Consider the following 15275-nt stretch of genomic DNA (forward strand, 5'->3'; position numbering starts at 1 on the left):
CAAGGACACTAACAAGAAAGAGACACCGCATGTGCACACTACCAACTGTTTATTACATAGAAAAGTGGCATATTTAAACATTCAGCACAAGCATGAGACTCATTGCATTATCGCTCCGAACCACGATGTAAGAATAATTTAGGTGTTGACACTGACCGCCCACCGCAGCGGAGAGCGCGCACAGATCTTGTTCGCCCTCTAATACATGCGCCGACCGCAGCGGCGCGGGGGCGCTGCGGAGCAGGGTCCATTCCTTTGTGGAGCGCCGGACGCGGCAGAGCGGCGTGCCCGGCTTTCAGTGAGTTTTAGGCTGTGTTTTTCAGTGTTTTGCGCTGGCAGAGTCACGGTGTAAGAATATATTGTGGTCAGAGTGCATCACAAGGTGTGGACATTAGGCTCTCGGCTTTCATGTTGTGATAGGCACCGTGCACGAACAAAGTTCCTTGGAACTTGTTTTTTGTGTCGACGTTTGGGACCAGCCGCACTAATAATTGTGCGAACGCACGTGGTGGTGTGGGCCGACGATAATTGATTTGATGCACTGAACCGGCGATCTCCAGCAGCAGCGCAATCATATCTCTCAGGAAGGGCATACTTGTAGTACTAAATTTCTTTGTTCCACAGAATGGCTATTCAAACCTCAATTGAACAAAAAATGCCAATTGTGCCACTTAACCTCTGGAAGTGACGCATGGGTATTAATGGATGCCGCATTGGAGGGCTCCAAATTTAGACCACATCGAATTCTTCACACCACACAGCACACAGGCACCTTTTGCGTTGTTTAGCGCTGCCGAAGCCAGCATTAAAGCCTAGTTCTTCCTGGTCATTAAGGTACCCTCGTGCTTAACATTCTGGAGGTCACAAGGTCAGTAAATGAAATAATTGAACCTACCAATGGCGGTCGGGGCTCTCTGTTTCTACGTGGAGGAAGCCACTTTTTGAAGAAACATCTACATAGACACACTAGATGCGACATGCCGTGGCAGCGGAGCAGTTAATTTTCTTCGGCGACCTCGTGACCAGTTTCCACCCGCTGTACGTTTTGGTGCCACAAAACATGGTGGTATGAAAAAGAAGAAGATATGCCGGTAACGAATACATGCTGGTAATATTTATAACAAATATGCAGCTGTGTAATTTGCAGGATCCTAGGATGCTAGATGGAGATTTTCGCGGCCCAACATTATTGAGGTGAACAAGTCGCTGCAATTACTCTCAACTGACATCCGCCAATCCCAGCTTAGGGTCGCGTAAATATTTTACCTCTGTGCATGCACGCCGGTCTTTCCTTGAGGGAGACAACACAATTCAGCACCATCGGTGTCGGCGTAAAAGATGAGCTTGGCAAGAGGAACGCCAGGGGAACTTCCACTAACTATTTTCGCGTTGCATAGCTAAACGCGCACTGCACTAGCAATTTAAACGTCGTAAATGCACACTTGGTTTCCTTTCAGTCCCTGCGCTCATTCGTATAATGGTGGAGGCATTCCGCAATGCACCACAACAGCGCGGGGTTCTATTCCTGACTGCGGAGACAATCTATTGGGCGGAATGCGGAAACGCCACTGAGGTTTCCCGATGGCCTCGATGGAGACAGCACTGTATTCACTACACACGCGGCTCCTCCTCCGCCTTGCCGCAGCTTTTCGCTTCGAGATATCCAGGCTTAACCTTAGCTAAGCCACAGCCAATTTTTTGATAGCGCATCCGAAGACGAAGAGTTCGAAGGCTCTAAGTAAAAATAAAATGTTATGAACATAAGGAGAGTTCTTTTGTTTTTCTTTCTTTTTTTGCTAAAACGTGGGCAGGTATGGCGCGAGTGTAGCCTTTTTCAATCACTTAGCGTTGCTTAAGAACTTCTCACAGGTATGGTGCATTTCGCGATGGTCACGCAAGCGTGTTTAATTAAGCATCACTAGCCTAACTCAGTAAATTGGGGTGCGTCTTATACACGGGTGCGTCTCATATACCAACTTTTTCAATGACAGCCTGCATATATGGCGGGTGCATCTTATACACCGAAAAATAAGGTAGTTTTTGAAACGTATTTCTATGGAAACATTTTCAGGTATATATATGCATAGTAACATTCAATTTTTTTTTGTCATTACTAGGCACCTGTTTATTGCACAGAACGGGGCATTGCGTGCATGCTGATATTAAGTTGTGCGTGTCCTCCTTAATTCCTTAATGATGATTGCCCGAGGATGACAACTTGATGAGGGTGTTAATGGTTAATACTCGGCAACTATCATAGGAATCTTAAACCTGATTGTTTTTCTGAAATCAGCATAACAAATTACATAAGTGTGACAAATCTGGTTACATTTCACGAATAAATAACAAAAACAGTTTTTATATGCCACATTACAGATCATGAGCCCCAATACACAGCTGTGGATACAGGGAATTCTCAATACAGAGCATAGCACACTGCCACAACACAGCTACACATCTGCCTGACTGGCACGGTGTGAGCCCAGCTTGCGCAGTGCTGTCTGTACAAGGTTTGGCACAGCACCATCTTCATTGCATTGCACCAGAAGGGCTTCCTGAAGTATGACAAGAAGCTCTTCTCTCAGTGGAGATGTTTTCATCCGTTGGGTTACATCAACAAGGAGCAATAGCTGTTGGCTAAAACAGTGGCCAGGCAGTGAGGTCAGGCCAAACATCAGTACCATGAGAATATCCTGAAGGTCCTCCTCCGAAAGGTCATTGGCGGCGTTCAGACAATCCTAAAAGCAAGCAATGAAATTTTATGCTTTTGCATCTGTTTGACATTTCTGAAATTTCTGCTTCACATAAGCAAGTCATATCCATTCTTTCTCTCTGTGTTTAGTGCACGACAAGGCGCAAAATACTGTACAGCCAAAGCAAGGAAAGTAACCTTCTTTCCTAGCCTTGCTTCTTTACGTCTCAGGGCTAAATTCTTAATTTTGTTTTGGAATGAAGAACTGCATGAGGTATAGCAATAGCTCTATCAGTGCTGCAAAACATGGTGTATATATATATATATATATAAAAAAAACATGCTCACCAAAACAGTGTTAGCGAAGCAGGTGAACAGGTAGCTCCAGTTGCCAACAGCAATATAAGTCTTGCACCCAATGAGGCACATCAAAAGTTGTTGCAGAACTGCAACAACAGACACATCTGGACCCATATCAATACTTAATGCTGTCTTGAGCTGAGCTGATAATATTACCCACTCCTCAGATGTAGCGCCTGCAAGCCACTGAAAATAGAATAGTGGGTTTTCCTGCTAAATCAAACAACTCAGATATTGAAAAAGCACAAAAGAAGGTTGTTTCATTCATATCTTAATAAAGAATGAAATTCTTAAAAAATTCCTGCACTGAAAGTTCAAGTGTATGAAGCATATTGACTGACTTTGAATGAGTGAAGTCATATAAGGAAGACATTGATAAGAGTTATTTACCATGCCATGGCCACTTGTTGCAATGCCATGGAGTATATTTAGGAGCAAAGGTTTATGGGATGCAGGTTTGCAAAAAATCATCATTCTGGTGCCGTCATGCAAGCCAATCACCTAAAATGCCTGCACAAATGACAGGACTTGCATGCTTCATCCGCTGGTATTAATACCGGGCGAGTGGACCATGAGGCAGCGCTGTAATAAATTTATTTCCCAGAACATGCCTCCCATAAATTTTTACTGCCAACTGTAGATTCGCATCTAGTGGTCACGACTACACTTATGATGACTAATCTTCTTAATGAGGCAAATAAAAGTGCATGTAGAAGGCAATGAAGGAAAACGCAAGCAGCATTCTACAGCCGACCTCTCCTCATTGGTAATCATAAGGAAACGTCTTAAGACTGTAATAAAACCGCTTCTGTACATCATCACCTGACTTCGGACTTCTTGCTGTCTACTTTCATGTTTTTCCGCTTTCCACTGCCTCCACTACACTCACGAAAAATGAGGATAAAACATGATCAAACATGAATTTGAACAGCTCCACTGTGAACAAACTATTTTCATCAGAAAGGTGTGAAATTTGGCAAGACTGTGGACAGTTCTTGGTACAAAAAAGTAGTGCGTATTACTTTAAGACACATGCATAAAATTTCCGGGACCATGTCCCTCCAATAGAAAACCGTATGAAACCTCATCCATTCAATCTCGCTTAATTCAAACTTCTGACACTTTGGTCGAAAGTGTCCAAACTGACACTTTGGTCCTGTCAACATAAGGTGAAATTCAACAGGATAGTTAAGCGGGCGAGTTGGTGATACATTATGCAAAAAAACAGCGCGAACAAACGGGGACGAGACGAAGAATACACAGGAACAGCGCTTGTTCCTGTGTATTCTTCGTCTCGTCCCCGTTTGTTCGCGCTGTTTTTTTGCATAACATAAGGTGCCCTCAAAAGGCACCGCTTGCTTCAAACTCCACATAATTGAAACCAATTTTCGATCCCCTTCAAGTTCGAATTATCAAGAGTGTACTGCATTAGAGATTGCAGCATGGCTTCTTTTTGCATTTTAAAACAACATTAACCAACTGTTTCACAAAATGAAATCATACCTTTCATATCATCAAAGACGCATTGAAAGGATACTCGAATTTCAGTTTTGGGTGTCTTTTTAATGGGGGGGGCCAACGTCCCAAATTGACTTGGGTTATGAGGGACGCCATAGTGGAGGGCTCCAGATAATTTCGACCACCAGGGGTTCTTTACTGTGCACTGTCGACATCGCACAATACATGCGCCTCTAGCATTTCGGCTGTATAGAAATGCAACTGTCACAGCCTGGATCGAACCCTTGCAGGTCAGCTGCCCAGCACCATAAGTACTGAGCCACCGTGCCGGCTCAAATTTCAGTTTTATTGTTGCACCTATATTTCAGTGTCATACAAGGAGGACCACTGATTCAAGGTGGTTCTCATTCATCAGTGCTCTGTTTTTCGAAAACAGTCCCGAAATCTGCTTCAAGAAAGCAAGGAGCATGCTTATTACATGCTTCCCATAAAGAGAGAAAAACTCCTGCTTGAATGTTACCTTTAGTGGCTGGTGCGACACTCACTAAAGGGTGCCCAAGTATTGTTCCATTAAAAGTCCCCTGACCACCCTCTGATTGAAAATTCACTACATACCAGTGCCTGTGGAACTCACGGCAGTGAAATATTTTTTTAAAAGTCTCATTAGCCGCAGGGTTGCACCTGTCACAATCAAGCGATTTCACCATGCTTCTCTATACCCAGCCCTCTCTGAAGCACTTCCTCTCACCCACCCAGGTGACTAGCCTCGTCAAGCAAAATTTCCGTTCCTAATTTGTTTTCAGGAGGAGCCACAGAGTATGTATGGTGCCTGTGCCACAGCCCCGCCTTGCCATGGTGCATGCTTTTCTTTTTTTTTACGCGGTAGTGCTTTCATGCACTTCAGAATGTGCAGTGCCGCGCAATGCATGAAACACCAGAATGCATCAGAATGTTGAGTGCCGCGCTATGCCTGAAACACAATTATCAACATAGGAGGGCCGAGTTACAGCAATGTGGAAGCAGCTTTCTGAGTACTCTGTGTGTTTGGGTCCATGAGTGTGCCAAAAAAAAAAAAAAAACTATGTAAACAATAAACAAACAGCACAGCCCCCAGACCACACAAAGACGTAAATGGACCAATTGGCAAAAAAGCAAAATGTATACTTTTTCTCGCATGAAAATAATGTTGTGATGATAAAGATCAGGAGCAATTAGAAGACTGTGTGATGTTGTCTGCAATTCACCTCTGAATCAGAACAGAAGACCAATGAAATGTTTAGTGGCTGTGCAATCACAAGCACCCCTTTGGATGCCAGCAGAGTGGACAAGAAGATTGGCTTTGTATAGAGAGAGCGCAAACAAGTTTTGATTTGAATTTCTGCCGCCTTTCAGAGCACACATGGCTCTAATATTTTGCAGAAACTATCACAGCGGTCTGATCTATGTACAGAGCTTGTTTATTTGATACTTCCAAACCTGCTCAGGAGCTCTTCAAACAACAATTATAGTATCAATGGCAGCTAAATTTCTGAATCCAAAACAACCCTTAAGCACTATATCGTGAAAAATAAGAATCCTTAACATGACAGCACATTTTCTGCAAAAACCTTACATACTTGAAGAAGGTTTGGTAACCTGTACAAGCTGGAGACAAAGCAACTGTCTTCTTTTGTTGTTTTTTTAGGCTGCAATCTAAATATCTTGACGTGGTTCTTTGAGTGCTGTCTTCCATCGAAAGAGCCAGAATGAGGTGAAAAGCCAGCGTCATCTCAGTTAGCCCGTGTGCCCCAACATAAGTGTCATCTGTTTGCCTTGACAAATGCACAGCACTGATTTTTAATCGTATGGCTCAAAAATATCGCAATTACCCAATGCTAACGTGCCCACTTTTGTAATGCTCACTTGGTTTTCATCTTAGCAAAAAATAAGAAATGCAAAACACACACACACACACACACAAAAAAAGAAAAACACAGCAAAAATGAAAAGCACAGTGAAGTACTCAGGCTTAACGTCTCCAACAAAATGCCATCCAAGAACAAAAAAAGGCTCTGCTGCCATCGTGTGATAACAATGGCACTGAGGCTGTTCTAAGTGTGGTTTCTGAGCTTTTCTTCAGGCAATGCCACTTGTCATTTTCCACCCTTTCTTAATTATATAGAAGCATAGCAACAACTTGCTGGCAATGATGCACTGCATTACACTACTTTTAAGAGGCTGTGTGCACACACAAGAGAGTAAAACACAAGACAAGTGTCCAAATGAAGCAGGTGACAACAGCAGCAATTGGCCGACAACATGTGCGGGGGAACAAAGTGCAACTCGCACATAAATGGTTAAGATTGTTTCTTGAAGTGTTGCCGAGTGACTGAGATGCTGAAAAGCTATTTTACACCAGCCTTCAGGAAAGAGAATTATGGGCACAGTTTATGGATGTTAAAATTTGTCAATGTGCTGTGGATGGCGGGTATGAAAGACAGGAGAGAGTAAATATTCGGAGGCATCTGGCCCAAGTGAGACAGTTACTGCTCCTTTCGTTTCTTCGTAAGCTCTAATTTCTCTTGAGTACTTAACAGTATGAAATACAACAGAAACAAACAAAAATGAAGACCCCAGAAATTTGATTTTTCAGAACATGTTGTGGTACGCCGGTGCACAATAGACAGAAATGTCACGGCTGACATGTAATGCAACTGATGTTTGTACAAGCACGTCGATATAGGTACGTACATGAGGTGTCAAGCAAAAAAACATTTTGCAAAGGGCAAACAACCAAGCTACCACTTCTGTCAACATTTAGGGCAACCTTGAACAATACATTACGCTTCATAATATCCAAGTAAGCAGGGAAATGAAAAGTTTACATAACAAATATTGAATAAAATGGCAGTACTATAAATATAGAGACTGTATCCCATAATTTTAAACAGTATAAGAAGAGCTATTATGAATAATGACTCATTGCATTTAAATCTTAAGTTTGTAACACAGAAATAGAAAAAAATGAAAGTACAACTCATGAAATGTACCACTAGAAATGCTTGTTACCAATGCATGCCATACAAAGCTTGTTCAGTCAGTCGCAGAAAATTTGTCCCACAAACCAAATACTTATAAATAAAAGGCAGTTTTCATCCTACCCACTACTCATTCATCAGAAAGTGACTTTGCAAAAAAAGCATCTCTTACACACAGCTGCATACAGTTACACACTGTTCTCAACAAACATGAAAGCAGAAATGAAGTACCATTTTTATCAGGCTACTTACAAGGCAGAAATATGGCATCAGAAGGTCACACAGGGAGGATTGAGGAAACTGAGTAGCAATACGCTCGCACTCATTTCTCCACTGCTCAGCATCAAGCAGCACCAATTCTTCACTGCAATTATTAACAGTCGCTGCACCTGTTTGGAAAACAACAAGCACCATGATAAAAATATCTGGTATACAGCAAAGCACAGAAGAACAAGTGCATGCAAAAATGCTCAAACATGCACTCTCTCTCTCACACACGCACAAAAGGCCACAAATGCTATGCAACTTAGTCTGCAGAAGTTCATGCAAAATGAATTTTTAGCATGCCACTATGATGTGCCTTAAACTAGTTTACAGCAACTATGGACCTTATTCATGTGACGTCAACTGCGAGGCATGCCTATGCAGGCAACCATGGCACACACTGATATGGCGGTCACATTGTGTCACAACCACATAAGTGAGGCAATACTGTTTTCCGGCAAATCCAATGGTGGTTGGCAGGGTTACACAGGGTTGCCATACAGGAGCCTCCTGCCAACCGCCAAATCTGAGAGTGAATAGGGCCTACAGCTATGCTCTGACTGGGGAAAAACTTTTGAAGATGATGTACCGATTGCAAGAAAAAAATATATATATGGCAATTACACATTTGTGGAAATGCGGATCATGAGCACTAGCTGGTTTCCTGTTGTGCTTCTCCAATTCATGGTTTTGCAATTTACGGTTTTGCATAAATCACAAATTCGATTTATGCATCTTTCACGGGTGGCTTCTGCCTCCTGGGTCAGAACTTGAGGATCGTAGCACCTGTCATGGGAGGCTTCTGCTTGGTGAGCCTCCACTTGGGAGGATCTTGCCATTTTTCATGAGCGCTTTGGAGCGCGAGCACACGCATCTAGGGGATTCGCACGCACCTCAGCCAATGACTTCTGGAAACAGAGAAGGCCTTTGTACTTCTCCTGTGATGTCATCACACCTTGCCCATGTTGCGATGCCATGCCATGAGCTTAGGCCACAAGACCCAAGAAGCAACAGACAGGAGGAGCAGACACAGCGTTAGCGTCTCACAAACTAGGTCAAATGAACACGGCCTCAACTCAAAACCTTTTTTATGTACTGCACTGCGCGAATACAGACATTGCAAGCCAAAATTTCTTTTTGCATTGTGGCATTTTAATGTGACAGCATTAAGGAGCCTGTGCAGCAGAAAATCTGGCTGCGGCAGCCTTAGCATTTCTGCCATTGACCACGACAAATCCCCAGAGAAGCAAGCTAGGACGAAAGTGGGCCCCTAGGTCACGTAACCTTGTGGCATCATAACAACCTGCCCAAAGGATTGTGAGCAAAGTGCTCACCGTGGCAGGTGGCAGCTAAATTAATGATTGGTCGCAAGAGGTTGCTCGGGAAGAGCAACCTGGATTGCACAAGCCCCACCGGTGGCAGCACCTGCAATTGCAAGGCAGTGAGGCATCGCTTAACCGCTGCATCACTGCGCCAGGAGTGGTATGAGGACTCCCAGAGATCTATGAATGTTAAGTAGAGAACCGCAGAACGTTAAGCAGAGGATTACCGACTCTGCATATATGGGCATTAACCCATTACCTATCGCATCATACCCTTAAAGCGGAGCTTAAGTGATCCCTCTAAATGTTTAATACTTTTTACATCAACAGACAACTGGAATGCCAAACAGAAAATTTGGCATACAGCGTCCATATGCAACGCAATGTAGGAGACTATGTGTCAAAGCCACGTTCACTTGATCTAGGTCAAGAGGTGCTCACCGTCTGAGTGTATGGTCCTGCCCTCCGCTCTCCCCCTTCTCGCACTATACCTGCTCTGGCATCTAAACTTGTGCTCCATCCGGTATATATGTGCGAACACTTGATGCTGAGAGCCACGACTACTACGCAACGGCCGGGAACTTCCACCTTAACCCTTTCAGGTCCAGTGATTCCATTTGGAATCACGAAATTTAGAGGCCATCAGTCTCGAATTAAGCAAGAAAGTCCGACTTTTTTGCTCTAGTTCTGACATTTAGCAATTCATCAACATAAGTTAGCAGCATTTCACCTGACCAACATATACTAGTAGGTAGGAAAGGGATATAGAAACTGAGTACACTTTGCTGTCACCATCGCCTGGCCCCACGTCCTCCCTTGCATTATGTAGAAGAAAGAAAACCATTTTCGTTTTCACACTACTCCTTCAGAATAAATTCTTTCAGAAAAACACATTTACAAGCGCTAAAATATTTCATAAATAATAATGATTCCAAATAGAATCACTGGGACCTGGATGTCTTATTGTAGAATAAGCAGCGCGGTCGTATTTGAGTTACCTCTGACTGTTTGTGTCGTGCAAATATTGCCTCTCCTGGAGTCTATATGTAACAATGAAGGTTTTTCCCTCCTAAGAAAATGTCTACATTTGGCGAAAGCACTTTTCATGTGGAAAGGAAGAAGTTTCAAGTGCGGTGCACAATAAATACTGAGGTGATGATTCATCCAATGAAGAAGATATAGCATTCATCGCATGTAGGTCAACAACCCATACACAAAGCACAGTACAAAAGCGTTGAACCTCTATGGAATATCACCAATGGCAGGACACTGAAAACTGCAGGATGATGCAGAACCGAGTGGTAGTGCAATTAAGCCGAAGGTTGAAAGCCAGACAGCTTTGAGCCTCCAAAAATCTGACCAACTCGCCCACCAGTTTGTGTTGCGTGACCAAAAAAGTCATCACAGAAAAATTCCTATTGTGGTAGACGCAGCATGATACTGCTTGACAAGGCAGAAACCATAAATAGGAACCCCCACTGCAAGGAGCACCATCACTGTAAAAATATTTAAAATGCATTGATTTAATTTGAGAATTTTGCATTACAGATTTTTAGTCAGTGCAGTAAGCTAGATGCTGTGAGCTCGAGGCTGGAATTCTGAAAACTGGGAGCATGGTTGCCCTGCCTCTTCAGCGGCATCTCACCGAGAGTACCACTGCTTTTCTTCAACCAACCCAAGAATTCTGCTTGCATAGGACTGCCCACTGGCCCATACACAATGAAAAAATAACAGAGGTACAAGCTGTGGGTCATGACATTCTCGAAATATTCTAGGTAAGAACTGTGGCATCCTCTACTTCAGCAGAGACGAGCATAGTTTCAAAGCAGTTGATATTTAATTAAATTTTCAAAGAAATCACAAAACCAAGCATTTCGCACCCACTAAGTCCAAGTGATTCCATTTGGAATAAAGCAAAAAAACTTATAATGAACTGACGAAACTCTGATTTTCTGAACATTTAGAATTACCCTCCTATATGTGCTGGTCTCTGGATATCATTTTTTTTTTACTGAACAGTCTTAATTTGGGCTGGAAAGGGTTAAAAGCTAGCACTCTAAAAGATTGATTTGTGAAAATTTGATGCCACAATGAGTGAATGGAAAAGCAGACAACTGAGTGCCTCTATTAACCTTGAATTCCTTCCCAAATGCCCAAATTAGACTTGCATGGTTTTTTGTAATGCCTGACCCAAGGTGGTCAGATTCTTATTAGTCAGCATTTATTAATATAGATCAAGTGTAGATTTAGCCTTAGATGCTTACGTACCACTAAACCCAACCCAACACAACACAGAACAAGTGTAGATAGCCTTATGCTAACAAATAATGCACACCAAGTAGTACACTGCGCATCAAGAAGGTGACACATAACCAAAGCTATTACAGTTCCAAACGGCTGGTGTTTCGTATGTCTCGATGTTCATGATAACTTTCATCACAGAAAATCATTTAATGCTTAATTACTTGTGGTAACTGTGGCACATATACATTAGAAGCTGCAATCACATAAAAACTGCATGAAATACTCAAGTTTGTAACGTGTCAACTCACATAAACGAATGCAAAGGCATACTATATGCTGCAATAATCAAGAGCTAAGTTATCATAGCTTCCCAACACTGACCAATAGGAGTCTAATACTGGCTTAGCCATGCCTCAGTCAGTGCTATAACAACACAAGCTTACATAAACCTACAGATATTAGCATCTTTTACACAGAATGACAATGCATAGCACTCATTACACAATTACACAGATCAGAATACCAAACTATAGACTTTTCTGAAAAAGTTACAATTTGAAACATGGATCCTAAACCTGAATTAATGATTAATTTTTTAAACAATATAAGCCTTCAGCTTTTCTTCCACAGAGCTACACATTATGCAGGTTGGTATACACTTGCTTTTAACAGCTGTTCATCATTTTTACTCGACAATAAATGACCCACATCCTGTCTACGGCTATTTTTGGGTTGACACTACTCTGACATATGGACAAGCCCATCCATCACATTACAAATCACATGCAGTTATAGTAGCACTTATCACGCTAGGCTTCAAAACAAAGCTTCTATCAATGGTTCATTTGACTGTAAAAACAGAAAGCTATGTGCACTCCAGCAGGCATATAAACTATAACCCTGCTCAAGGAGGTAAAGGCCACTTAAAGGGACATAGAGGACAAATTGAAATAGGCCTAGGTTGATGGATTACCACGCTCTAATTATAAAGAAGCTACTCCACAGACAACAGAGCTCTTATAAGCTAGATAAAAACAAAATGAAGAGGAAGCATTGCCACCACTGGCTACTTCTACAAGTACACTGCAGTGACTCAGGTGAAAATCTGTTGAAGTGAACAGAAAACTAAGAATTATGCACCCAACATCTATGGCAACTTATACATCGCTCCACTAGAGCACTTTTACCATACAAAGAATACAAAATCAAAAACTATATGCGGAAAATTAACTGAGGCAGACCTGCGACACTTGGAGTCATCACTGTCACAAGTTTGAAACGTAGGGGTGGAAAAAAAAAATTCCAGCTTTGTAACTCCACGTCGGCCAGCAACGAAAGCATCTGTCAGCTGCCAAACAAACGAAACGTTACAGGTTTGGCTACTGGGTTTCACTAAGAACAAAAACCTGATGAAGTTAGCCTCGGTGCCCCTGTAAACAACCACATATGCAATCGGTGTTTAATATTGCCTGTAACATGCCAGCAGCAACTACTATTCGGTTTGCGCTTTATAACAATGAAATGCACTGTGACACACACTACAGGAAGCCCTAATAACCTTCTGAATGGCAGCCAAATGCCCAACTTTTCACCATCATCGGGCTGCCACTGCTTAATGAAGGAAAGTCAACCTCCTATGGCGTGTTGCATGTCACAGTGGACGCAGCTGTACAGCCATGCTCAACAGGATGTGCAATGGGCCAGCAGAAACTCGATGGTACCTTGGTACCACCACTTCTCATGTACGGTTGGTCCATGTTAATTCAAACATGGATAATTTATGCCTCCATAAAAATCAAACAAGTTTTTAAAATCTGGCTGGCCTACTATGTCCAATACTGACCATCTAGAACAATATTTGGATGGAGTTGTCTTCAGTGTGCCCTAAAGTGATAAGACAGCTGTACATCAATCAGTCAATCAATATAACAACATAAATCAAGTTCCCAGAAATATCAGCACAGACTGGTACACTGCCACTTGAGATGGCCAATTCAAACTGGAAACGTAAGTTTGAATGCAATCTTTCACTGTCATTTGTAAAGTAAAGAATGAAAATCCTAAATTTGACTGTGTGACAGCACTTATTGAAATTTAAAATCTGAAAAAGCACTCGCAGATATTGCACAAGTGTCCCCCAAAATACACATATAAAAATGAAGAATAAAAATGCTGCCTCACCAAAGACTTCACGTTCAGGACACTGTTTCCTAAACAGGCATTTTATAGCTGCACAGCTCAGGCCAATGCCACACAACAGGTTAACCCCTTGGGTAGTCCAGCTATCATCTACCAAGAGAAAGTAGGAATAAAAGAAGCTTCAGTTGGAAGACTCACTTTCTTGCTCCATGCTCAACAGCACACTAATCGCTAATAGTTAGCAGGCAGAAAGCAAATGCTACCAGACCACTATACTAGCAAAATGGGGGAGCAGCTGTGACATTGCATTCTGGACAGAAGCTGCCACACATTGTGTCGTACCTCTATGACATATCATGTATGTACATACACTTGCGAGTTGCACATCTGTACAAAATAAGTATCATTTTCCAAAAAATTCCAAAAATTTAAGTTTTGGAAGGCATGCATGAAAAACAGCCAAACCGGTTATTACATTAATGTCTGCTATTGGTAACCAACTACTGTAAATGACTATATATTTTTTTAGCGAGGTCATTTTTTTTTGCAATTCATTCTGCAATAAAATTTTAGAACAATTTGCGGACACCAAATTTCGCAAGCTCACCGGAACTAGACAGTCAATAAATACACCACTGAAGACTGTATAAAAGTATCAACAAAAAACTTCAGACAACTACCAGGTCTGGTGTTTATGCTACATCATACATATTAACAATAAACACCACACTACCGTAATGCAAGGATCTCTGGATGCAATTTTAAGCACATACAGCAGCACTTGAATATCAGAGTTTGATCTGTGTGGCAGGGCATACTGCTCAAAAGACCAATTTTCCACTAATTCCATACCACTGCCAAAAAGTGCAAAGATAAAATCCTTGCAAAAATTCATTCAGAGCAACAACAACAACAAAAAAGACTTTGCAGGCCTGAGCAACCTCAAACTATATTTACCTATATTTAAGTAGGCTTGCAAGAAACAAAGCACTTTCTTTTTCCTGGCACCATTGAGCTCCAAACAAGCCTTATCAAGCATCTGAACCAGCATTTGAGCCATGGGAGCAATATAGTGCTTGGACATCTTTGGTGCAATGGCCTGAAATGTAAAGGGCATGTATTGCTCCAAAAAAAGTCATCACACTCATCACACACAAACTAAAAATCCACGTGTTGGTTCTGGTTTTTTGGTTTTTGAGAAAAGGAAATGGTGCAGTTTCTGTCTCATATCTCGGTGAACACCTGAACATGCCGTAGGGGAAGGGATAAAGCAGGGAGTGAGGGAAGAAAGTAAGCAAGAGTTGCCGTAGTGGAGGGCTCCGGAATAATATTTCAACCACCTGAGGATCTTTAACGCGCACTGACATCGCACAGCACACAGGCACCTTTTGCGTTTCACCTCCATCGAAACGCAGCCACTGCGGCTGAGTTCGAACCCGGGAACTCTGGCTCAGAACCACCCAGCTTACCTCACCTATTCAAATCTATCACTTTGATCAATAGCATGAAAGAGTCCATTAACATGCTTGCAGCCATTTCTGGTCGTGCTACATTGTCTTGAGCATGGCTTCAAAACTATACTACCGTTTCAGGTTTGGTTTTCTTATCTTCCGCTACACAGCTTTAAATTTTTTAACCTCTCTATGAAAGTTCTCAGTGCAATTCAATCATATCAAGCAAGACGCCCTTGTTTCATGCCAACAGCACTTGAAAACGGCTCTCATTTTGCAATATTACTGCATTGTTTGCAGAAGTCTTTGATGAAAGAGAAAAGTGATA

The 15275-nt window shown here is 42.2% G+C and overlaps 1 protein-coding gene across 6 annotated transcripts in view; it reads right to left on the bottom strand.

Annotated features, from left to right (window-relative positions):
- Positions 1–32: 32 nt before the first annotated feature.
- The window catches only part of LOC149359194 (uncharacterized), a 35999-nt gene continuing 20756 nt past the window's right edge, over positions 33–15275 (bottom strand). For 4 of the 6 annotated variants that reach the window (XM_089571458.1, XM_089571455.1, XM_089571456.1 and 1 more), the window contains 5 exons: positions 14454–14595; positions 13539–13646; positions 7780–7916; positions 3041–3238; positions 33–2738 (listed from right to left, as the gene is read on the bottom strand). In XM_089571458.1, coding sequence (XP_089427584.1) covers positions 2451–2738; positions 3041–3238; positions 7780–7916; positions 13539–13646; positions 14454–14595 — 873 coding nt within the window. In that variant the 3' untranslated portion in view covers positions 33–2450. Of the gene's footprint in view, positions 2739–3040; positions 3239–7779; positions 7917–9122; positions 9217–13538; positions 13647–14453; positions 14596–15275 lie in introns of those variants that run through there. The other 2 variants (XM_089571459.1, XM_089571461.1) reach the window with 2 other exon arrangements.

The sequence above is a fragment of the Amblyomma mixtum genome, chromosome 2, assembly GCF_055824585.1.
Source record: "Amblyomma mixtum isolate Tamu chromosome 2, ASM5582458v1, whole genome shotgun sequence".
Lineage (NCBI taxonomy): Eukaryota > Metazoa > Arthropoda > Arachnida > Ixodida > Ixodidae > Amblyomma > Amblyomma mixtum.